At 44.9% G+C, this 23,759-nt stretch overlaps 1 protein-coding gene across 1 annotated transcript in view; it reads right to left on the bottom strand.

Moving 5' to 3' along the window:
* The window catches only part of DNAH9 (dynein axonemal heavy chain 9), a 1,435,662-nt gene that overhangs the window by 209,259 nt on the left and 1,202,644 nt on the right, over positions 1-23,759 (bottom strand). The window contains exon 64 of the mRNA XM_086930591.1: positions 19,533-19,724. Within this exon, the coding sequence (XP_086786717.1) occupies positions 19,533-19,724 (192 nt within the window). The remainder of the gene's footprint in view (positions 1-19,532; positions 19,725-23,759) is intronic.

Below are 23,759 nucleotides of genomic sequence, written 5' to 3'. Positions count from 1 at the left end.
AATGGTGACTTTAAATCTGAGATGTTTGTAATATTGTCTTAAAAATGATCAAAGATTTGTTTTTGACAAATGAAACAAAGACAATAATTGATACTTCTATGTCATTGAGCTCTACATTTATGACACTTAATTAGAGGCTACATAGAAAATATTTCACTTGCCAAGGCAACCAACATGTAGGCTCTGCTGTCTTCATTAGGGTTAAAGACAAGAAGCCCACTGGCAGCTATTCTACAAAACCTTACCAAAAACTTAAGCCTGCTTTATGCAGAGTTTGAAGAATCATTATCATTTTAAATGGCGTCCAAGAATGCATACAAAAAATATGACAGCAAGCAGGCATACTAATCTATAAAAGGTGATGGTGAACATGGCATAAAGACGGTCAGAGCCTTACCACATAAGAGTGTACATTTTCTGAAACGGTGAAGAAATCCTGGAAGCCGAGCAGAACATGCAGCGTGTCAAAGAAAAGAATAGATGTGTTTAGCATGATTAATAATGTAGCTTACTAGAAGGGAGTTGGAGGAAATACCCCTGAAAGTTAAGTACCACAGTGCACAATGAGTTATGCATTCTACTAGAGAGAAGGGACTCGCACCATTCCAATACAGACATTAACCTAAGACACAGTGGAAAGACAGGCTCTATTGGCACAGGATAGTGTGATGGCATACCTTAGTCATGGACCATAAATTCATTTTCCCTCTGGGACCTTATGCTTAGAAAAAACTGAGGTTTAAAAAAACTAACACTTTTGAGGAACACCACACATCATTTTTGAGCTTGTCACTTTTCAAATAAAGACTGCAGCCTTCAGGGATTGCTTTAAAGTCTTGTGATGTGAGAGGAGGGAGAAATTGCAAGAATTCAAAGCCTCTTTCTGCAGTCTCCAACAACCAATATTTGCTTAGCGGAATGACAAGAATAAAGGCCTGCCATATCATGTGATCTACAGCTTCCATAAGCTAGTGTGTAAAGACCTTTAGGGAGACCCTCATAGGATACAAATAAAGTTTGGTCCTAGAATAGGGCATCCGACATGTGAGAGAATTACTGCATCGTGTGCCCCTCCCCCATGAAGTTTATTAGGTGAAATATGTCAACGTTTGTGCAGGGCAAATAACTTACAATCTGAGTTTTGAAACTTGAAATGGGAGAAAAACGTGCAATATTAATTCCCAATCAAAGGCATAGAAATAAGAATGATGCAGAATTCAGGCACCCTGTAAATGTGCTACTGTGTTGTAATACCACCTGTATTAAGCACATGTGGTATTCTCACACACATATCAGGGAATTATGAGTACATATCTTAGAGTATGACATCAGGAAGCAGTTCCAGCTCAGAGCCACTACACGTTTTAACCACTGATACACAGCTGTGATAACAGTAAGACAGCAGCCCAAGGTGGTGCTACAGAAAGGAAAGTTAGATCATAGCACAAAGCCAAAAGGTCAGGGAAAGGCGTAAAAATGTATATTTTATAGTATGACTACCTTCTACCTAAAAGGCATTTTATTGTGGGAGCGAATACAGCGTAACAACAATATTTAGCCTCCTAAAGTCAATGTTAGACCGGAAATCCTTGGCATACCATTCCTTCAAACTTTTGTCCTTCACCCCTTCCGTTAACTGAATTTAATGGGGTACCTTATTACAATTACCAAGTGCTAATTTTGGATTGGGACTGGAAATATATATGTTGTTTGACATGAATTGTGATTTCGTTTGAAAACTTTTTTTCAGCCATTAGGCCGCAAATGTTACACATAAAAACAAGAATAAAAGTACAATTTATTATCATTGTAAATACACAGTACATTAATCTTAGTATACTTCTTTGCAAGGCAATTTTTCATACAATGATTCTCTGTTATCATAGTGGCACAAAGTCACAGGGCAAGACACAACCCGTAGACGTGGTCGGCCATGTTCTATGGTGGAATTTGTACATGCTCTTTGGCCTGAATTCATTTATGTAATGATAACCAGACTTTTTTTTTTTAAGTCATAATTTCAATTTTAGAGAATTTGTACTGAATCGATACTAAGCTGCTGGTAAACTAAAGTGCATAAATAATACTTCTAGTAGTCACAGTTACTATGACCATAAAAAGGAAAGAAGTCAGGTGATACAGGACTAAGACCGAATTGCTGTCATACAAAGTGCATTAGTGCAATTCTTATATGACTTAATGGGCTTTATAATTATAGAAGAAGCAAAGAAGGCGTGGCTTGAAAGGTCTAGACTGTTCCATTGTTGATATTTAGTCGATTGATTCTACAGTGCTAGAGCAAGTTTCCACCTTATATCCCATCTAATTTTTTTATTCTGGTGTAATAAAGCCATAGAAACTATATAAACAAGCTTTCAAACATGGAAATGTAAGACAAATTACCCATATTAAAATCATCATTTAAATCCAGGTAAGGCTTGAACAAGGGCATACGTTTAAATTAGAGGAATTTTTAAAGATGCTCCCCCATTTTTCGTGGTTCCGTATTTTAGTTAGTGTGAATTCCCAGAATTATTCCTTCAGCTTTCTGGCTGTGTCTCTACTCATTTCAGTTGGGGGGCACCATACTTCCTTCATTTTAGTAACTTTACATAAATACTTAATACGTGCATCCAGTACATCAGAGATTTAAAAAATGCCACGGAATCGACCTTGTTCATCATTAGATCAATGCGTAAGGGCAGGGCTGGACTGGGAACCAAAACCGGCCCTGGCAAAGTGCTCGGCCGGCCCCCCTCCCCACTCGGGGGTTTGGAGGTGATGCCGAGCTCTTTGCTGGGGCCGGTTTTCGGCCGATTTTGGTACAGGGCCCCACCCGTACGGCGCACCGGGGGATTGCCCGGTGCCCGCTATGGCTCTGTGTACTTGTGTCAGGAGTGTACTTGAAGGCAGTCAGAGCAATGACCTGACACATTTATTTTCAGCTTGGGCTAGAAGGAACAAGTCAGCACAGCCCAGATCTCTGCTCCATATGTGGCTCCCAGAGCAGAGTCCCTATAAACATCAGGTGCTGGGGAGACCGTACCACTGGATGTAGCCTTATGTTTCCTTGCCACCACAGATGTCCTTTGATGTAATACGACTCTGCATTTTGCTATCTGAGGGGCTCAGGATGAATATGACTCGTTATTTCGCATATACAAGGAACCCCTCACTTCCATGCTTTAAAAAGCAAACATCCCTTTTCATCTATATGCAGATGATACTCAAATCTACTTGGAAACCTCTTCCTTTAACAACATCCTAAGACTCAACAACACTCTCAGAGAAGTCCAAGAATGGCTATCAAAGAACCACCTCAAACTCAATCAGGGAAAAGCCGAAATCCTACTCATCTCAAACAAGGAAGAAAACCCGCAAATCGTCGAATGGCTGAAAGCAATTGATGCCCTTAACGGAAATCTCAAATTGGCATCCTCGGTAAAATCATTGGGAATCACCCTTGACCCCAAACTATCCATGACTAGTCACATCAAGAACAAAGAGCGCCTTCCTCAATCTGAAGCTCCTCAACAAAATCAAACCCCACATTCCTCCGAGCGACCTCAAACAAGCCACCCAATCCGTGGTGCTGTCCAGACTGGACTATGGGAACGAAGTCCTCACTGGCACATCTAGCGCACACCTAGCCCCTCTGAAAACCACCCTCAATGCAGCGGCCAGAATGGTCACCGGAATCAAAATATTTGACCATATATCTCCCGCTCTCAGAGATCTAAAATGGCTCCCGGTGGAAAAGCGAGCCAGCTTCAGAACTGCATGTCTCACACACAAAGCCCTGCACACAGGGAAACCGGAATACCTAGCCTCCAAACTCAAGAAAGCCGGCAAAACAAGAAGCCTCAGGAGTTCCAACGCCTTCCTCCTCATCCCCTCGAAAATACGTAAACAAAAGACTACAGCCTCTTGGCAACGCTCCAAAAATCTGGAACGCCATCCCAGTCGACATCAGAACCACCCCCTCCTTTGCAAAATTAAAAAGCCGCCTAAAAACACTTTACCTCAACCGCGCCTTCCCGAACGCAATCACGTGACTCACCCAGCTGGGAGGCACCGGACATCGCGCCCCCCACCGGTCATCCTTCAGCACGGCTAAGAAACAACTCCAGCACTAGACTTGCGGTCCCTGGTCTTTGAGACTAACTCCCGACCTATTTACCGCAATCCTACTTATCGGATCATGAGACCTCTCTACCTCAACGACGCACCTCTGACGTTAAGCAGAAGTGTACTGTCTATCGCCACACTTCTGCATTTTTCCACCACGCCATTATTATGCATTTGTCTTCGCTACGTCATGTTGTAAAGCGCTCCGAAACCCTCGTGTCTGGCTTGCGCTATAGAAAACCTCTAAAATAAAAACAAATATTACTTCGCAGCATTTTACTACAAAATTTTTACTTAGCATATACAATTACTTTGCAAGTTTTTAGTTTGCATACCTTTACATTGCAAGTGTTAATCTATGTGAACTAAAAACTTGCTCAGTAATAAAACTAGACATTTACTGCAACACTACACTAAATACTAAATACAAATACACTACCTTACACATAACAAACTCTAAAACACTACCCAAACACCCAAACTCTACACTACCTTACACTGCTCAAACACCACTACACTACCCTAAATCCTAAATCACTACCCCAGCACGACCCTGCCCCTACCCCCAGTCATGTCCCTACTCCCAAACACTACCCTTCTCGACCCCCTACACTACCCTAAACAACTACCCTACACTACACAACACCACAACACTACCCTAAAACCTAAAACACTATCCCGTGCACAACCCTCTACCGACCCCCAGTCCTGTCCCTACACCCAAACACTAACCTGCATGACACCCGACACTACCCTAAACCCTAAAACACTGCCCTACACTACTCTAACACCACAACACTATCCTAAACCCTAAAGCACTCGGCCCTGCACAACCCTCCCCCGACCCCCAGTACGCTTCCAACACTACAACACTACCCTGCACGACACCCCAACACTACCCTAAACCCTAAAACACTACCCTACAAACACTACCGCCTGCACAGCCCTCCCCCGACCCCCAGCCATGTCCCACACCCAAACACTCCCTTGCACGACATCCCCAACACTACCCTTAACCCCAAAACACTACTCCTCAAACACAGCACTACCCTTAATCCTAAAAGATTACCATCTGCACAACCCTCCCCCTACGCTAAACCCTTAAAAACAGCCCCTCTTACCTCTCTCTCCCCGTGCGTCGTCAGAGGGGCGGTGATTGTTACACGTCGTTGTGAGGAAATATCTCCGTTTCCTTACAATGATGTGGTTCGCATCACAAAGCATGTGTTGTTACAGCGCATGCAATGTAATAACATGCGTAGAAATGGCTACGTGCTATTACAGCGTATGTGCTGTAAGGCTTGAGTAGTAATGGTACGCGGTTTAATGACCACGTACAAATGGATGTTGACCGCCCAGGACAGAATATTGACAAGCCTGATGTCCAAGTAATCAAAGTTATTCACTTGTTCCACTGGTGCCCCTACACCACCACCCCACCCCTGAAGAAGCAGTGGAGAATCAATTCCATAAATTTAGATTTTGTACAATTTATCTCTATTCCCCGAGACTTGCAGAAGGCAGTACAGCGTTCCAAAAGGGAGTTCTGGAGAGAAGAAGAATAACATCTGCAAACAAGAGCACTGGAGATCTAACGACTGCAGATTTTGGTGCAAAATGTCAGAAGTCTCCCAGCCAGATTTGTAACTCAAAATCCCCTTTATTGGTAAATTTGTATTTTAAGTCACAATTCTGAAATTACTACTTTTAGAAAGTTGGCATTTTCCTGCCCTAACAATTTGGGCCTTCTGTCAGTATCCTGGGTTACATGACTGTTTAGAGCTCTGCTGCTGGAAGTTGTGTATTCCTACCAGACAGTGACACAAAAGGAGCTTAGGCGTGGACAGGATAAGCCATCCTGCCAGTATGGCTGAGGGAGGAGCTGTGCCCACCCCCTTACACTTCAAGGGGCTTACCTTTAACACACATAAAGGACCCTTACACTAGTCTTTTGTAACCCCAGACTTATTGGTGGCTTAGCAGGGGAAGGAGAGAACTTCCTAAAACCAGAGGTGGGGGTAGTTTAGGGAATACCCTCATTTCAAAGGGTTTGCACCAGGTATAAATATTATATCTCCTGAGCCACTCGTCATTACTCTCCCTGGACCTATGGACATTACAAAATAGTACTGCCTTGCCCCCAAAGGCTGCTCTGCTGCTACCAGAGGACTGCCCTGCTGATTGAGGACTGCCTTGCTCTCTAAGAAGGAAGACTGGATTTGCTCCCATCATCCCAGGCTAACCCGAGTGACTCCAAGTGTAACTTGGCTGTCCTCTTGTCTGAGCTACAGGGACACAGCAGACTCCAGATGCCTCATTGCCACTGCCCAGCTAAACTGCTGCACTGGATCTGCCTGGACCTGCATCTGGACCTGTTTATGCCTCTGCAGGACTGAGTTCCTGATCTCCAAGAGGAGCCTTTCCAGGTCCCCAGGCCTTAAACCTTTAGCTGGTGTCGGTTCAGCTTCTCCTGTGAAGAAAGGTGAAATACTGAAGTTTTAGGCTGTTTGTAACCGCAAATGGTCTTGTTCGCGCAGAGACTCTGCTGCCGGTGACGACTACCAATGTGAATCTCTGGTGACCCTGACTACAGCAGCAACATCCATGACTCTCTCCCTGCTCCTTACGATCTCATCCATAGTGAACTGAACCCTTTGCACCAGGCTGTGAGAAGGTTACTTTTTCAGCAAGACTAACCTGGTCACTGTATCTGGCCAACGCTCCATTGTGGTTGGCCTGAACTTCTGACTTTTCGCTGGCCTAGCACAACCAGATGACCGCGAGTGGTGCTTTGTGTTTTTAGGAACTATATCTACCTTAAACTTTAAAGTTTGGATTTTTGTCATTCTAATATTTAGTTCATTACAATTTATTCTAATTTTGTAAATTGGTTAGAGATTTTTCTTGTGTTTTGTTTTTACTTTATTCCTGTTTTTTTGCTACGTAAATACTTTACTCTTTTCCTCTAAGTTAAGCCTGACTGCTTTGTGCAAAGCTACCAGAGGGTTTAGCATAGGCTAATTTAGTGACTTTGGTGGTTCACGTTCACAAGGAAAGTGGTTGTTCTCTGAGTGGGGTTTCCATCCCTCATCAACCGACAACCTGATTCCTTACAGTCACCAGCTATTTGGCTTTCATACTTGGGTCCAAGTGTGGCATAAACCATTTGAACTCTATGGAGTTTTGTTCTCATTGCCTTACACGCTTAAGACCTCCAAATAATTATTTGTTATTGTTATGGTTTAGCCTTTTAAGGCCTAATTTATTCTAACTGAAGAACTGTTTTACCACCAAACCACATACTTGGCAAATAGAAATATCTGTAAGTAATGTGATGCCAATTTGTACATAGATGGTCCAAGTAAAGATACACTTTGTGTGCTTTTGCTTTATAGTTGGGAGCAACTTAATTCTCAGTGCCCAGCTTTTACGTTACAAAACGCAATTTCATGATTGGTCGCTAAAATACACTCATGTTTTAGTGTCATTGGGCACTGATCTACAATGGCTTGCTTGATCATGCTCTAGGCAGGCAACTTTATCATGTTGTCCATCTACTCTCAAGGGTCTTTAAACATTGAGGATGATTGGAAAAATGAATGCTGCTGCTTCCAAATATGTTTTCTTTGTGCCAGACTCAGCATGACATATGCAATCAGTAATTTTAGACTTCATCCTTTTCCCCATTTACATTAAAATTTTATCTTTGACCACTATTCCTTCTAATATTTTGCCGGTAATGGTTCATATTATTCTTGACCAGTTCCACAGAAAACTCATTTTTTGCCTACTCGCTAGGTTGCTCAAATACTCCCCAAGGCCCCAGTGGGTAATTCCTCTCCATGCAATGAATGCATGCCACGCGGAGGTGTGGCTACGATTGTTGAAGACCTGTGTGGGACTTGGCCCTTTTTGGCTAAAGTTCCCTAAACTTTTTGCTTTTCCCCTAGACTTTTTTTCTGGCATGTGTTGCCAACTTAGGTGTTTTGGACACTTTGCCACGGGTAAACAGTGTCAAAGTGCAAGTGCTCCCTGTGTACAGTGTAATGGTAATTGGTTGTCCATAATTGGTATGTTGTATTACTAGTGAAGTCCCTAATGAAGTGCACTGTGTGTGCCAGGGCTAGTAATGCAAATGCTACTTGTGGGCCTGCAGCACTTTTTGTGCCACCCACTCAAGTAGCCTTAAAATGGTAACTCAGGCCTGCCATTGCCTGTGTGCAGTTTGTGAAACTGCCATGATGTTCTGTTAAGTGCACTCACTTGCCAGACCTTTCCCTTCCCTTTCTGTGCACCTAAGGCACCCCTAAGGTAGGCCTAGAGTCCCCCTGGACAGGATGTAGTGCATGTGAAAGGTAGGACATGTACTAAGGTGTGTGTCATGTCCTGACACTGAAATAATCACCATTTCGTTTTTCACTGTTGAAAAGCCATCTTGCCTATTAGAATAGAATGGTAAGGCTGTGTAAAATGTTTTCCAGCCTATCTTCCCAAAGGCTTAAGATGGATAGGTGAAGGATAGTATGCCTAACCTCACCCTGCAATAACACATCTTTTTATGAAGATGTTTTTTGCATTATTTGTTTGTAAGCCACTCTTTCAGAAGTTGCTGGGTTTTTGTGCTTTAAACATTTCTATGTGTCTCTGCCTGGTTGTGGATTGACTGCCTGGATTTGAAAGCGATAGGATCTGGGGAATGTCTTGATCCAGGGGAGGAGGTGAGACAGCACAGGCTGAACTGCATCTGGAGTGTAGGAGGAGGAGAAGCCCCTAGAGGTGAAGAGGCCTGGGCTGGTGCTATAAAACGATTGTCCCATCTCCTGCTGTGTGATTGAGAATCCAGACCCCCACTAATCAAAGGAAGAAGGTGTCACTGGCAGGAAGGCACCTAGAACTGGTTTGAGCAGGGGTCGGTGCCCCCTGTAGCACAAAGACTTCAAAGCCATTGAGGGGTATAACTATGCGAGCTGAAGCCCCTGAATTGTGGTGAATGGCTTGATCCAGTTTGAACAAGATTGGAGCTACTTCACCAAGGAAGAGTCAACTGAAGAGACTGATGGATAGGACTGCTCTTGCTGTGTGATTTGGGGCTGGCTTGCAGTTTGCTCTTTCAACCAAGAAAAGGCTAAAGGGATTTTGCTGTGTGCTGTGTCCCCCTTCTTGAAAGACTTTGCGGTATGCTGTGTCCTAATGTAACTGTCCCCAAGGGCCAGAGGTGAGCTGGCTCCCTGTTCGGAAACACAGAAACCCAAAAGTTTCCAGAGAAGACTCTCAGAGATGCTGTGGGCATGTGCTCGGCCTAGCCTGAGACCTTCGTAAGTTGTGCCCTGTGATCTTGGGCAAGTGGAGTTCCAAACGAGATTCAGCGGCGTGGTGTGCGTGTGCTTGGTGCAGCTCGAGTCCTTTGAGAGGATTGTCATGTGAACGTGTACACCGGGAAGCTAAGTAAATCTCAACGACACGGTGTGCATGTGCTTGGTGCAGCCTGAGACTTTTGCATGGATTGGCTCATGATTGCGCACACAAGAAGGGCAAGTATGTCTCAGCAACGCTGTGTGCATGTGTTGTTTGCAGCCTGAGACCCTCGCCAGAGGTGCCCTGCGATCAGGGCAGCCAAAGATCAAACGTGCCTCGAGCGATGCTGTGTGCTTGTGCTTTCTACAGCCTGAGACTGACGCAAGTTGTGTCCTGTGATCGGGGGCGCCAGACGATCAAGTGTGTCTCAGCAACGCTGTGTGCATGTGTCGTGTGCAGCCTGAAACGCTCATGAGGAGTTTTCTGGTAATCGTGCACCCAGGGTCCAGTGAGTCTCATTGACTCGGAGTGTGGGTGCAGTGTGCAGCCTGGGATCTTCCCATTGCCCGTAAATTCAGAGAGATTGCATCGGAGGCCCAAGTTGCTGGACAAGGAGAGGAGAGTGGGTTCACGCCCCCCAGGTAACGTGTGTCGACTTCTGGGGTGGTGCGTGTACTCAGAGGGAGACGCTCTTAGCCTCTTTCTCTGTCCTGCAGCGCGAGCCTCTGCTTCGGCTCGGATCGCGGCCCGTGGGCCAAGGGAGTGGCAGCACCGGGGCCGTAGTGAAAATCTGCATTCACTGTGTTCTATCTTACCCTTGTGGAGGGGGCATCTGTGGCTGGAGACTAACCACAAGCATCACTAGTGGTGAGAAGACCACCGGAGGCACAGTGAGCGGTGCTGGAGTAACTTACGTATTGCATTAGTATCTGATGATGGTATGACGCATTGCCTTATTTCTGCACAATGAACATTCTGTCGTATTGGCCATTGCATTAGTTTTGCATAACAAACTGCCTGATAGGTGTGTTACGCATTGCACTAGGTTTGCATATTGAACTGCCTGATAGATGTGTTCCGCAACGTATTAGTTTCGCATAACGAATGGCGTGATAACAGTTTACCATGTTGTTGCATTACGCACTGCATTACAGTAACAGTACAAATCACCAGATAGCCGTATAACAATCTGCATTACTCTTATGTTGTGAAATACTTGATTGTTGCATAACGAACTGCATATTACAAAATTAGGATTAAATAGGATTGTTTAGTTTCGCTCAATAGTAATAGGACAGGGGGAGCTTTACCCTAATGCATATGGTGGTTTAGTATTGTGTGGTCGCATTGTATGTCTTTTTATAAACATATACATGTGTGGAGTCGATTTGTGGCATCATCATTGGGTTGCTGTGAGCGTAATTGCAAATACTTTACACATTGGCCTTGAAGATAAGCCTGGCTGCTCGTGCCAAGCTACCAAGGGGGTGGAGCGGGGGCTATCTCTAGAGGCGACCTGTCTTTCCCTAACGTTGTCGGCTCGTGGGTCCCTGTTTGGCCTAAGGTACCTACCTCAGCCAACTAGGGTATTCTAACAACCTGAATCTACAGAAAGCCCAAGGAGCACCTGACTCTAAGATGGTAGCTCTTACATTGCCAGACTGGCTCTTGATCGTTGGGAGATTGGAGGTACAACAGATAAAAGCCATCTTGTGGACAGAAGGAGCTTCGGGGCTGCTTTATGTGAGGCAAACACGGAAACATAAAGTGGAGTGGCCTGGCACAGAAGCTGGCCTGCAGACAGAGGAACAAGAACCAATTCCGAATCTTAACTAGATTTCGTTGTTATATGTGCAACATATACAACCGCAAGCCAGACAGCAAGCACCTAATACAGAATCAGATGACGTATATATGCATGGACCAAGAGTAAAGGAAGAGGGGTCTCTTCTCTTGTATGCCCTCATAATTAAGCAACCATTTAGTTCATTTATCCACTGGCGCTTGATTTAAGATTGGACACAAACAATTATTCCCCCAATTTGCTTGTCGGGCTGAAATTATAAATGCTCGGATTTTGACCATTTATTCCTAGGCAAAGCCATTTGTAAACAGAGCACAACACATACAAACCGGGTGGAAAAAGGTTTGCCCCTAGTTATTCCTCATTGCCCAATGAGACACCACCTCAATTATTAACAGGATCAAGTTCAGGAAACAGGTTCACGTGGGTGCTTTCAATGCAACAAAATCTTCAACCAGTCTGAAAGTGCTCCACCTTTTATCAAGGCCAATGCAACATGCAGCGAACACACAGGACAGCAAAGGAGGCGTGGCAAATTGTCACCCGGTGAGAGCTATTAAATAATAAGTTTATCAATGTAGCCTCGAACATCCCAGGATGATATTCGCACCACAGGTAAACTAAGTATGTCTTGAGGATGAAGGCGGCTTGCATTTTATGATCTCCCATTCGAGCTCAATTTGAAAAAGAATGCATTTAATTTTGTGTACCCGGCTAACAGGATCAGTGGAGAACATTAGAGAGACGCTTTAATATACTCGGATTCCCACAGTACGCATTGGTTCATGCGAAAGCACTCTTTGGGTCAGCTAAAGTACAACCAGCCTCACATCAGAACAAAGCCAGGATCCGTTGATTAGATTGCACAGAAAAGATTGTCCTACAAGGAGCAATTTTAGAGTGAACAGTTATCTAGTCATCTGTGATGGGGGCATTCATGCCTCCGAATTTTGCAGAAACGCAAATTACCCAAGTACAAGGTTTTGAGAGCAAATATCCTTCTCACATAAGATGATTTCGTTCTTGCCTCCCCCTCTCCTGGGCTCATTCTTTTTCATGCGCCCAGAGGTGGAGGGCACTTCACAGAAGAGTAAATAACATTTGAAATATTCACTGACGGAGAGCAGACCGTTTGAGATGGAAAGACAGCTGAAACGAGAGATCAAATCATTGAAAAGATGGCGTGATAGCCACAAAAAACCAGGGCCGGACTGGGAACCAAAACCGGCCCTGCGAAGTGCTCGGAAGGCACCCCTGGTGGGGGTTGGGGTTGCCGCCCCGGGGGGTTGGGGTTGCCGCCCCGGTGGGGGGGGGGGGGGGGGGGGGGGGGGGGTTGGGGTTGCCGCCGAGCTCTTTGCCAGAAAAAAATAATCAGGATTGCAGAGGTGACACCAAGAGTCATACACACCGAATGAAAAAGGGGCAGACACCAACTGAGAAATTGGGGTGATAGAAGGCAGAAAAGTAAGAGGGAAAAGGGGAGAGGCAGACAGATCAAGGATACAAGTGAGAGACACACCTAAAAGGAAAGAAGCAAACGGAAAGAGACCCACACATGATGAAGGCAAAAATCGGATGACTGATGGAATCAGTTTACGACCTTTCTAATCTGTTCCATTAACAAACTTGGGAGCTTGCTAGGCTTCTTGGCACCACAGAGACAGCTTCCAAGCTATTGTCACCACAGCAATATTTCACCTTTCATGCAAAGGTGCATTATTTAGGATTCCTGAGAAAGTTCTGGGGCTTGGGAAAGCAGTCGCAGCCGGCATGACTCGTGGGTGGGTGGGTAACGCGGGAAGGGGATCGCGTGGGTGTTTAATTTTAATTTAAAAGTATATATATAACTTATCTTAGCTGGCCCGATCCAGTCCTCCATTGTCTCTGCTTCTCTGCTCCTCGCAGGAAGCAGGCAGCCTCCTACCCTAAGTCAATCACAATGCTGCAATGGCAGCGTTGTGATTGGTGGGGACGGCTCCCAGGCAGGCGCCTATGGGGAGGCCACTTTCTCATGCGCATGACTGGTGGGGCCAACCAAACAGTCAGGGCCCGCAATATTGGGCTAGCCACTCCTCCCTTGCCCTGTTGCAGGACCGACCGCCCGCCTGTCCCCAACCAAACCCTTCTGCCTTCTCGCAGTGCGAGGAGCAGGGACATAAAATTGTATTTATACCAATTTATGTGACTGCTTCTCGCACTCCCAGAAAGCAATGCGGCAATGCGCCTCCGCCCACAAGGAGGAGACTGCCCAGTGGGAAAGTAACTGTGTTACATTACGTTAAGCATGGTTTAAAAAAGCACTCGGACTTCACGTCTGAGGGATAAGCAGCTACTACTACTCCCTTGCAATAACTGTTTGTATTATGCTCTAGCCTTATACCCTACCCTTAACGTGGGTAAAAGCTAGGCCATAATAATAATTATTTATTAGCCCAAAAAGATAAAAGGTTTCTTATGGTTCTTATGGTTAGTTGGTCGCAGAGACTGGGCCAGGCCCTTTGGCAACTCCTGCTGCACACATCCAAAGGCTATATGCAACTGTAGCTCCTGGCGGGTTGGTTGCAGGGCCGCCAGGCCCTGGGTCCGTCTCCATTTATGCATTGCCAATGTCTACGCCAGTGGCAGCTGGCATAGGTAAGGGCAGTGATGCAGGTCGGGGGATGGAGTCAGGGAAGTTGATAGACAACAGGATAAGTAACATTAAATAACAAAATAAATAAAAACCACTTATCTTGCACTCACTTCATCACAAATTCGCCAATGCTGCAAGCGCAAGGTAAGTGTTTTTTTTATTTTTTATTTAATGTTACTTATCCTGCCATCTGTCGACTTCCCTGACCCCCACCAACCCTGCCCGACCCACCTAACTGCCCCATCGCTCTTGCCTGTGCCAGCCGCCACTGGTCTACCCACAATAGGGGTAGCGCAACCACCGCCATTTGATTGACTGACCTGACAATATGCGAAGCCCTGCAGCCAACTTCTGCTGTACAAAACCAAAGGCTGTGGAGCTGGGCACCTGTGGTTGATTAGTCAGAGGATCCGTTCCCACCCACTGTTGGATTTAGTATATGATGAAAAAAAAACACCAAACAATGTGAAAATGCAGAAACGGTTAGCTGTAGTTGTAACACCTTAATAAATGTTTATAAAATTCTCAGAAATTCGCTTAAACAAACACAGTTAAAATATAGTTGTGGTTAGAATATATATCTTACATTTAAACAACCTTAGAAACTCAATGGAAAAAATACACTAAGAACAGAGTTAATATGCAATTATTGTACGAAAATAAAACTTAAAAAATCATTGTTAGGCGAGCAAACCATAACTGTAACTGCAGTCATGCACTGGTCAGGACCTCACATATGACATCATTCAAGAAGTGTTAAATGACAACATTAAGGACATCACTAATGGTTCTACTTATGTAATAGAACTTGTTTCATTTGTGGCTCAATTAATAGTCTCCTTTTGTCAATTGCTATATTTTTTCCTATGTGGTTCTGGTTCTTTGTTAAAATGTTATTCTATGTGTATTTTTGCTTTGTCTCCATCTGCCTTGTTGTGCCTGGTCTTTCATTCTGCCAGTCTGTTTATCATTCTGCTATTGTAACCTTGAGCCTTGATCTGGAGAAACTATAGCCTTGTGTACGGTCGTATATCAAGATTACTTTCAAAGTCAGACATTATTGATTGATATCCTGCACCGATTTAACAATGAAGCATAATGTACATTTTGATATGCCTCCTATCCAGTGGCTCACTTCTCTCAGCACTACAAACATCCTGAGCGCCTTTTCTCCAAGAATTAAGAAGTTGAGGCCAGATAGCGATTGGCTGTCAATCATTGGAAGATGGTTGTGGAAAAGCCTTCCAGCCATGATCTGAGAGAACCTGGATCTAGACAGGCTTTGTTAGTCTCTTAAGACGTGTCTATTCAGCAAGTAACATGTTTAAATCCACAATCCTAAAATCCCCCAAGGTGTGGTCCAATGGTATACACTGGATAGAGTCTACATTGCTGTCTACAACTGCTGCCTGCACTCCAAAGTGTCTTTGGGATGTTCACAGGGCAGTGTTGTAAAGTTCCTGCAATTTACATGTTTTATATTTACAGGATCAATAACATTGATATTTACATGTGTTGATATAAACTACGTTGGTTTTGGGCACCTAGGTATGTTCTTGGCAAAACAGCGAATTAACAGGGAGGGTAATTAAAATGCACGTCAAACACTAGTTCCTGACAGAGAGTTTTACTACGAATGAACCGCCATAAAGAGTATACTTATCAAGGTCCTCACTCATTGAAAACGGAGCACAATCTTAAATGATCATGAATTGAATCTGGATTTACCATTCATCCATATTTTTGGATATACAGATTTCGACTCAAATTATACTGGAAGTTTTCGTACAGATTTCTTTTGAATGAACTATAGGATATTGAAAGAACTCTCAATAAGGTTTTTGAACTCAAGCCTTGAGGAAGTTCATGGAGGACGAAACGCACGTACGTGGCTGCTTTGTGTCTGTAATGGAATGAATTAAAATACCAACAGTGACCTGACTCGTCACTCGGGGCGTACGCCCGGGTTGCGTACTGGCCCCCACTCTTTTCAGCTTGTACCTTAATTGTGTCAGGGACAACGATGCTCCACGCCTGGCTACTGGTAGGGTGCCCGCTCTGATGTTTGCGGACGACACCTTGTTGTTCAGACATCGGGCATCCAGCGGGTCCTCGACGGGTTTGTCTCCTTTTGTGCCTCGCTGGGATTGGAGGTCAACTTGGAAAAAAACAAGTTCATGATCTTCAACCCCCCAAAGCACACCCGCCCAAATCCCACACTGAATGGAACTCCACTAGAGCAAGTCAAGACCTTTATATACCTGGGGGTGACTTTGACTGAGCACTTTACATGGGACCACCAGGCCTCTAAATCTTCCCTGAGACTTGCACAGATTATGGGAGGCATAGGCAGACTTCACAGAGCCTCAACTTTCAAACCTGTTACCCCTGCCCTTGAGATATACAAAACACAGGTTAGGTCTGCAGCTTTGTACGCTGCAGAACTCTGGGGACACACAAATGCATGTAATTTACTGAAAGTCGAGCAGGCCTTCATGCGACATCTGTTTGCTCTTCCACAAGTACGCCCCTCGTACCGCTACGCTTGGATTTGGGCCTGGAACCCATTAATGATTTGGTGGCTGCACGACCTCTGCTCTACTGGAGAAGGCTCTGGTCTGTGCCGGAGCTTGTATCGTTTAGAGCAGAATTCAATACCATTTGGGGACAGTTAAAGAATAAGAACATAACCTGGCTGGTACATGTAAAGGCTCTCCTCTACCAAATTGGCCTACCCCAACTTTGGGATACACCGGAGGACAGCTGCATGAGGATGCAAAGGACTGTATTAGTGGCAGCTGTAAAATCGAATAACCTCAAAATGAATAGGGAGATCGGCATGTAGTTGGGAGGGAGGAGTTGCCCCTGGGGCTGTGCCTTTCCTCCACAATGCTGGCTCCACCTCCTGTGGGGCGTCTGATGTCCCTGCCTGTCCTGTGAAAGGGAGAGAGGGGCTGAGCAAAACAAAGTGCTCAGGAGCTCCTTCCTGAACCAGTTGTATCTGGTTCCCCCAGACCCAGCACCTTTTAGAACATAGGGAAATGTGGTATAAAAGAAGGGGCTGTGACCCCATGTAAATGTTCTGCTCTTGGATCCTGACAGGGGGGGGGCTTGCTGCTGGTGGGGCCCAGGAGGGACCACCATGGGGGCTGCCTCCTTGCTGGAGGGTCCTGTGTGCTTGCCCCTGGGCGGTACATTGCCCCCTGGTGCCTCCAGGACCTTTTTCTACATTTATTTTATTCTCAAGGGAGCCTACCCCGAAATTGCCGCCCTTGCCCTGCCGAGCCTGCCCTGAAGTCAGGCAAGTCGGTCTGTGACGTGGGCGGCAAGACCGGAAGCTGTGCGGTGTTGGTGTGGAGCTCGCTTGAGCCGATGGGAGCCCCGGGTTGTACAGCACAAGGGAGAATGGGAGCCCACCCCACCTCCCGGAGCATGGAAGGGGAGCTCCGGGTCCCAGGAGGGGGTCTGGGTGAACAGAAGTGCCGACACCAGCGAGGCTCTCAAGAGAGAGAGCCCCGCCCGCTGCCCGGGTGAAGTGCAAAGCGTTGGCCGCGGCCGCCGATACAAGTGCGGGGCTCCCATGAGTGAGGGAAGCCCCACAGGTGCAGGAAGGCTGGCGCGACTCCAAGCGGGCTGAGCAGAGAGAGCCCCAAGTGGAAGGTGCAGCTCCAGAGCCCGCGTAGACAGAGTCCTGCCCGCCATCCAGGAGAGGAGACCGATGCCAGCGAAGAGCCCAGGTGAGTGGGGCTCGCAGTAAATGGTGCCTAGAAGAGGCACCCGGTCAGAGCGGCCCCGTTTGTGCAGTGGGCCACTCCAACATGGCAATTTGTTTTAAAGGGCCCATGGGGGGGTCCAAGGTCCCAAGGGCCCGTGCCGCATGTGTTGGCATCATTCTCCAGCTGCCCCACTTTGCAGGGGGTCAGCTGCAATGTTGCGGACATACTCATTTTCAGAGCCCGTGCGTAGCTCCAACAGGGGCAATAGTGCGTTCAGAGCCCCAGCAAGGCCCAGAGGGCACAGTTGTGCCAGGGCCCCCCTTTTGCGCTATACCCAGCTGCTCCGCACCAGCATGGGTAGCTGCAACATTTTTGGCGCAGTTCTTGAGAAAGTCCCTGAGAGGGACAGAAGTGGCACAGAGGTGCCCGGCCTTCCCCATTATTTTGAGCTGCGCAGCAATTAGTGCCAGCTGCATCATTTAGGCTCTCATATTATGGTTCTCAGCTGCCCAGCAAGTAGTGGGCAGCTGCTACGTTCAGGTTTGTACAGTGGTGCTTTGGCAGCGCGCCCTGACTTTTGGGACACAGGGCATTTTAGTCCCCTTTTGAAATGGCTAGGTGGTCAGGGGGACTATTAGATTTGTAGGATACCAGGCCCTAATGTGATGTGGTGCTACGAAATGTATTGTGTGTAGTATGTTTTACGCACCATGTTTTATATCTCTAAAGGTGTTTTTTTATGATTATGAAGTTGTTTTGCATATTACAGTTTCTGCTAGTGATTATGTTTCACTGTGTGATTTACGCCCCTAATGTGAGTTATACTTAGGAGGTTAGGGTCTACTGCGTTTAGATTTGTGAGGATTGCATAATGTGTTTATGCTGGTGAGGTTGGCACAGAATGTAATTAGCGCCTGATGTGATACTGTGCATAATGTGGTTTATATTACAGGCTGATGCTAAGTACAGTGATTACCAGTGTTTACTCATTGTACGTTTATGACCTATTTTACTTTTACCAAGTTCGCTCTGTGTGGTTCTGACAGTGGTCCATGTGGCCCTGTCATGAGTATATAATCCCTTGTGAATATTGCCCAGTGCCAGATGGCACAGTGTATATTGTGTGATTACTATTCTAAATATGTTATGAGAATACAAAGGCAATTTTTGATATAACCTGTGTGGAGTTCCTTTTGTAGTGTGCCTGGGATGTTGTTACTGTGTGCGTGCGCAAATGCTTTACACATGGCCTCCGGGATAAGCCTGACTGCTTGTGACAAGCTGCCAAGGGGGTGAGCAGGGGTTATTTTTGGCGTGTAACTCCCTTGCCCTGACTAGAGGGGTGGCTTCTACCTGGCTTTGGCGCAAGCCTTAACCAACCAGAAATCCCATTTCTAACAGTATGTATAAAAGATAAGATAAGTCAGGTGTGTAAAAAAAAAATCGGGTGAGAGTGAACAAAAACTGAAGTGAGTGATAGTAAATAAACTGGTTTTGTCCACAACTTAATCTCTACAGCATACGAGCCAGGGGCCAAGTTTAGGTCAGGACGCAGCTTCACACGTCCCATTGGCTGCTGCTGGTGATAGTGAGTAGCAGACCTAAAATGGAGAAAAATGCCTAGGAATCAGTTGGCAACAGAGAAACGCACCAGACTGTTGAAAAGAAATAAACTAATCTCCCGAGAACAAGGTGACAGATGGCAAAATCACATTTCCGCTTTTAATGTATACATTCATTACTCATATAAGTAATCCTGCCACATTAATCTGATGGTGATGGATGGAGTGCATCTAAAAGTGGAATGAAAAATGTATTAATCAGTTGGTAAAAACGCAGGGAAACAACTGTGTTTGATGAGAAGCACTTGAGAAATGTGCCTTTACAGATGCAGAAATAACGAGTGCAGCGCTACAGTAGTCTGGTAATAAAAAGTGGGTCTGAATGCTACACCAACCTGCGCGTTCGCCTCCAGGTAGTTGTAAAGTACATAGACAGATATTGTAAGGTCTCCTGTGTTGAACGGGTATGAGCGGTTCCATCCTTGAGGGCCAAACTTGCGCCTCTCTGCCACGACTGCATGGAAGTAGCAGAGGGCGAACAGGATGCTCTTGAACTCGGTTTCCCGGGCACACATCTCCAGCGTGTCCTGCATAGAAAAAGCAATTTCACCAGTCAAACCGATGCCATCGCGAGCAATGCAAGCACATATATTGATTGATCTTCAGGACATAATGCCACCCACGAGTCATAGGTTGCACACCTCACAGGAAACAAAGTAGTCCAAAAGAAATGCACAAAAAATCCACTTCCCATTGGGCCTGCCAGAAGATAGGGAAACCAGGATCCTTAGGGTCCAACCATCCTGGATCATACCATCCAAGATCTTACACCCAAAAGATGTTTCCAGCTGCACACCAACCAGAAGGATCTGTGCGGCTAGAAAAATCTTTTAAAAAACAATGGATTCCATTCCATGGCTTCTGCTTTATTCTAATATGTACTGAAGTCCCGCTTGAGCCCAAGTTCACTTTGCAGTGCATCAAACAGACAAAAGGTGATGGAGGAATAACCACCTGCAAGCACTGGGGGTAACATTCTACCCAATTGTTCTTTTGCCAACCATGCCACCTCAGACTAGACCCGAGATGCGCTGGAATGTAACCCCAGGCGATTGGAAGAGCTACGACAAATGCAACACTTTCGCCTAGTCCCTTTTGTGTGTTTGTTGTCACATTAGCAGTATCCTCACTTAAATGCATATAACTTAAATCAGCCTAGGGGGAAAATAAACAGAAAATGTCATTACTACAACTCGTTACCCATATACTACAGTGCTAACTATCCACTAATAATTACATGTGCATAGACTGTAAACCCCCAAATATAAATAAATAAAGGAGAATCAAACATACAGACAGACAGAACAGTACAAGAATCTATCAACATCCCGATTATGGACGGTTTGACTGCTGCTATTGCTAACAAGCAACAGTTGTTTGATTTTCAGTGCAGAGAGGGAAGACAATACTACTTCGATATCACCGCTGTCACAAACTGACTAACGTGTATGGTGAAAATATGGTGAAATAAAAAGAAACAAGAATTGGGAAGCAAATAGGTCTGGCATTGAAGAGCCAACGCATGGAACAGCAGGTATTCACAGATGCGGTAATATCACATTAAACGCTGTTTTATTGGCCTTGGCATTGCTGGGACAAAAGTAGTGGGAAAGGATTGCTTTCTATAAAGAATATATAGGAAATTAAAAAAAAAAATGATGACACCGAATGATGATTGAGTGAACCTTTAGGATGCAAACTAATTCCTCATGCATTTCAATGAAAGCATGTTCTCGATGGCAACATTATATACCAACTAATCATATATATACATGGGTTGTCGGGCGATTGAAGATCAAGCAAAGTTACGCCCCTTGCTACTGTGGGCCCGCATCTGGAGAGTGCCTGAGCTCTCAAGTTATGCGGATGGCCTTCGGGAGATAATCAAATCCACAGGTTGGGCAAAAATAAAATGGCTAAGGGACATCAAGGCCCTACTTGCCAACCTGGGGCTGGAAGAAGCATGGCACCAACAGTCAGCCCCGCCCAAATCTACGTTAAAACAACTCTACTGGTCATGGGTGGCAAACAAAAGAAACTCTTCTTCAACGACCTGTAAGTCGACTAGAACCTTAGTGGAGTTTAAAGATGTCCCCATCAGAGAACTGTATCTGGACATTATCTCTGCCCCATGGGAAAGATCCCTGTATTTTAAATTTAGAGTAGGTCTTCTCCCTGTAATGGAGCTCACATGCCACTGGAAAATTCCATATCAGACTGCTCCATGGTGCCCCTTCTGCCCTCAGCGCCGTGAATCTGTCCCCCATTTGTTATTCGAGTGCCCTGCCTACAAGGTTCCTCGTATGAAATGGATCAAACCAATGTGTCTCACCTTGGGCACCAGACATTGTAACGTGGCACTAAGGATATTACTTACAGACACTCGTACATTTTTTGCATGCGCCACCTCGAAATACCTAGGGTGGGCATGGCGGATTCGGTCAAAAAGACTTAGGCAAATTGTTTAATCATGATTTTAAACTTATGGTCTGTTTTCGGCCTAACTCTTTTAGCTAATTTAAATAATTCCCCCTCTAGAAATTGTAGGAAAAAAACGTTGATTCCTAGTATGTAAGGGTTTTTTATGTATTTTATCTAGTAATGTTTAAAATTGAATTCATCATGTATGTATGCTTTTTAAGATATTTTTTATGTCGAAATAAAGCCTATTTGACTTGACTTGACTTGATATATATATATATATATATATATATATATATATTACTTTTCATGTCTATTTTATCTTTCTCCATACAACAGTGCACCTATACAGTGATTAAAGTGCATTTGTCGGACAGATGTTTCACAAAATCACCAGATCTCAGATACCAGTAAATAAGCTCTCTAGGTTTTGAGATTTCATAAAAGGTGTTCTTCACTTATGGTAAGTAGAAAGGACAGGAGGACTATTCCACATATTCGTGATTAATTCAGGGTCATTGCAGATGTAAAAGACACCAGGCGCTATAACCAGGCGCTACACTCTTTGCTGCAGCCCACTCATCTAATCAACTTGACCTTACCGCATTGCCATAGTGAGACATGCTTGGCACGAGTAAGTATTACCAAACAAAGGGAAAACAAGAAAGAGATGTAGACAATTAAGAGTTAAAGCACGACAGATGCAGCTGTTTGCTTTTGCTGTACAAAGTACTTTGATTTTAGACGGTGTGGTTCAGAAGGCAATGCCTTGGCATGATTATGCGCTTTTACATCACATTCTTTCCTTGATAGGAGAAGGCTCAGCGAGGCGGCTAAATAGATTAAGAGTCATTTAGTCGATGGATTCAGGCAAAGGTGAGCGACGCTGCTTTCTGTTCATTTGACGATGCTCCCGCCTGAGCGAAAGTATCGCCTGCTCGGGCAGTTTTAATACATTTGATGGACGCTGAGCAGTATGCGTGTTTATGACCGGGATGAGGCGGGAGCCGTCAGGACCAAGACAGAATAAATATGCATGACCTTACTCATTCAAACCCTCCAAATGTGGCCTGAATGAGTCACACAGAGCCATTAATCGAATTACTTTTGAAATCCTGAGAAATAACAAAACATAAACTCGAGGGCCAGCACCCAAATTTACCTACACCGACCAGAAATTATTAAAAATGCAAATTTTAATTTCAGGATGTTAGATTCGGTTAGGAACCATGCTGTATTAGCTACTTGTTAAGGTTAGCCCATCATATCATGTCAAAATGGATGTAAATCTAATGTTCTGAAGTTTGCATTTAATAATTGTGTAAATGTTTATTTTATTAAAATCTTAATTTTGTTTCATATTTTAATAAATACGGCCAGGGGGTCTCTGCCTTCCAAAGAATTATGTGTTGACTTGTTAAATGGGTAACGTAGTCTGTGTGTTAAGGCGGGGGGTGGCCGGCAGTCCCAGACCATGTAAAATGCCCCTCTTAATAAGAAATAATACATGAAAAGGACCTCGAGGGTGAGGAAGCAATGGAGGGGTGAGTGAGGAGATGGTGGGTGACAGGTGGGCAAGAATCAGAGGAAAGTGGGCAGGGACATGGGATCAACTGAGTCACACTAAATGACTTTTGGAATTCCTAGTGGTTAGCAGCAAAGGTCGGCCGGAAAGCCCGTCAACAAAAAAACGAAAGTTCAAACATTTTATTTAAAGTGCCGCGTGGGCCAGGGGATCACTGGAGGAGCGAGTGGGGGGGCGATATTTGTGCATTCTCATGGAGTGCCTAATAAAAAACACAAAAGTAGTTCAATAAATGTGAGTAGTTGCAGTTTATGTCAGGAACCAAAAGGATGTAAAGAGGATGTGCTCCACGTGTGTGGCAAACACAAGAAGGGGAAGGGAAGCGTTGAATAAGATGCAAGAAAATGAGAGTGGCAATAAAGTCAACCAATAGTAACAGATAGGTGGGCTGTAACCCCTTTGTGAGATTTGGGAATTGTCCATTTGGGAAACAGAACTTTCATAAATGGACAGTTAAACAGTGTATAGAAAAGACAGGAGAAATATACCACATACTCATTATTAATTCAGGGTCATTGAAGATGAAAATGGACACCAGGCGCTGCACTCTTTGCTG

The sequence above is a fragment of the Lissotriton vulgaris genome, chromosome 7 (genome assembly GCF_964263255.1).
Source record: "Lissotriton vulgaris chromosome 7, aLisVul1.2, whole genome shotgun sequence".
Taxonomy (NCBI): Eukaryota; Metazoa; Chordata; class Amphibia; order Caudata; family Salamandridae; genus Lissotriton; species Lissotriton vulgaris.
This window is presented reverse-complemented; position numbering and strand designations above follow the sequence as displayed.